The sequence below is a fragment of the Chaetura pelagica genome, unplaced genomic scaffold, assembly GCF_000747805.2.
Source record: "Chaetura pelagica isolate M959 unplaced genomic scaffold, ChaPel_1.0 scaffold1529, whole genome shotgun sequence".
Taxonomy (NCBI): domain Eukaryota; kingdom Metazoa; phylum Chordata; class Aves; order Apodiformes; family Apodidae; genus Chaetura; species Chaetura pelagica.
This window is the reverse complement of record NW_009954602.1, coordinates 19556-21789: the sequence shown is the minus strand read 5'-3', so window position 1 is coordinate 21789 and position 2234 is coordinate 19556. Positions and strand designations below refer to the sequence as shown.

General features: G+C 62.3%; 1 protein-coding gene across 1 annotated transcript in view; it reads left to right on the top strand.

The window, feature by feature from the left end:
• Window positions 1-55: 55 nt before the first annotated feature.
• Window positions 56-2234, top strand: part of LOC104395706 (transmembrane protein 106C-like) — a gene marked incomplete at its 5' end in the record, with an annotated part of 5916 nt that continues 3737 nt past the window's right edge. Inside the window, 4 exons of the mRNA XM_010005436.1 lie at window positions 56-188; window positions 648-773; window positions 1714-1921; window positions 2041-2104. Coding sequence (XP_010003738.1) covers window positions 56-188; window positions 648-773; window positions 1714-1921; window positions 2041-2104 — 531 coding nt within the window. The remainder of the gene's footprint in view (window positions 189-647; window positions 774-1713; window positions 1922-2040; window positions 2105-2234) is intronic.

Here is a 2234-nt window from a genome sequence, read left to right as displayed (position 1 = left end):
GGGGGGGGGGGGGGGCACCCCCTTTTTTTTTATATCCCTTCCCCCCCCTTCCCAGACCTTTTCCAGCCAGATCCAGCCTCGTCCTTGTCTTCCAGCTGGTGGTGAAACGTCTGGGATACGACACCAGGGTCACCATCCTGGGCCACGTCCAGCGCGGTGGGACCCCCTCGGCCTTCGACCGCATCCTGGTAGGCACCTCCATCCTGCCCTGGGGAGGAAAGAGGGGGGTCCAAGAGGGGGGTCCCCATCCTTGTCCCCATCCCCGTGCTTGTCCCCATCCCTGTCCCTGACCTGGGATTGATACAAGCCCTGGGTCACCATCCTGGGCCACGTCCAACGTGGTGGGGACACCCTCCCCCTTCAACCACAGCCTGGTAGGGAGATCCCTCCCACCCAGGAGGGAAAAGGGGAGGGGGCAGGGGGGGGGATAATGTCCCTGTCCCCATCCCTGTCCTTGACCTGGGATAGACACAACCCCCAGGTCACCATCCTGGTGGTCCAGCGTGGTGGGATGTTCTCCACCTTCAACCACATCCCAGTAGGCAACTCCCTTCAGCCCTGGGGAGAAAAGGGGGAGGTCCAAGGTGGTAGTGGGGGGGTGTCACCCATCCCTGTCCTTGTCCCCAACCCTGTCCCTGTCCCCACAGGGCAGCCGGATGGGGGTTGAAGCTGTCATGGCTCTGCTGGAGGGGACCCCAGAGACCCCTGCTTGTGTCATCAGCCTCTCGGGCAACCAGGCTGTGCGTCTGCCCCTCATGGAGTGTGTCCAGGTGGTGAGTTTTGGGGAGGGGATGGGACCCCCAGGGCCCCCCCCCGGGGGGCCGGGAGGGGTCCGGGGGGGCCCTGAGGGTCCCGTCCCCTCCTCTATTGGGGTGCAGTGCTGTGCAAACAGGGCTGGGGGGGATGCAAGCCCAGCTGGTGCAGCAAAAACACAGGTGGGGAGGGGTGAAGAAGGGGTGCAGTGCAGTGCAGAGCCAGTGGGTGCAGTGCAGAGCCAGTGGGTGCAGTGCAGAGCCAACGGGTGCAGTGCAGAGCCAGTGGGTGCAGTGCAGAGCCAGTGGGTGCAGGGCAGGGCCAACGCGTCCCGTCCCCTCCTCTATTGGGGTGCAGTGCTGTGCAAACAGGGCTGGGGGGGATGCAAGCCCAGCTGGTGCAGCAAAAACACAGGTGGGGAGGGGTGAAGAAGGTGTGCAGTGCAGTGCAGAGCCAGTGCGTGCAGTGCAGAGCCAGTGGGTGCAGTGCAGAGCCAGTGGGTGCAGTGCAGTGCAACCCCAGGCAGTGCCGTGCAACCCCCTTGCGTGTGATGTAAAGGCACAGAGTGCAGTGCCAACCTGTGCAGTGCAGTGCAAGCCAGTTACAGTGCAAACCTGCTCAGTGCAGTGCAAAGCAGTGCAGTGGCAACTTGTCCAGTGCACTGCAAACCCTGCCTGTGTGGTGCAAAGCCGTGCAGTGCAGTGCAAGCCTGTCTAGTGCAGTGCAAACCAGTGCAAATCAGTGCCAGTGCAAACCTACTCAGTGCAGTGCAAATATATTCAGTCCAGTGCAGAGCAGCTCAGCACAGACAAGTGCAGTGCAGTGCAAACCTACTCGGTGCAGTGCAGACCAGTTTGGTGCAGTGCAGACCAGTTCCACCCAGTGCATGAAACACCGGGTTGAACCGTGAGTTTGATGCTGAGCTTTCCTTCCCAGCTCCCCCTGGATCCTCCCCTGCAGCTCCACATGGGCTCTGTGCTCACCCCCCCGGCTCCCAGCGCCCCCCCCCGGCAGGGGCAGGACCCTGAGGAAGAGGAGGAGGAGGATGATGGTCCCTTGGGCAACCAACCCCCTGGGCAGGAGGTGGCCAAGTTTCCCTACGTGGAGTTCCCAGGGCAGGACAACATCCCCTGCCCCACCTGCCAGGGCACGGGCTGCATCCCTGCAGGTGCTGCATCCCCAGCTCCCACCCCTCCAAAAACAGGCTGGTTCCTGGATTTTTGGGTGTTTTGAGTGTTTTTTTTGTCTTCTTCTGGGACTCATAAACATCTGCCTTTGGTTTCCCAGAGCAGGTCAATGAGCTGGTGGCTCTGATCCCCTACAGTGACCAGAGGCTGAGGCCCCACAGGACGTGAGTGGCTGGGAAGGGAGGGACAGCAGCCCTGGGAGAGCAGAGGGGGCTCTGGTGGTGGCATCTGGGGATGGGTTGGGTTGGAGGGACCTTGGGGATCATCCAGTCCCACCCCTGCATGGGCAGGGAC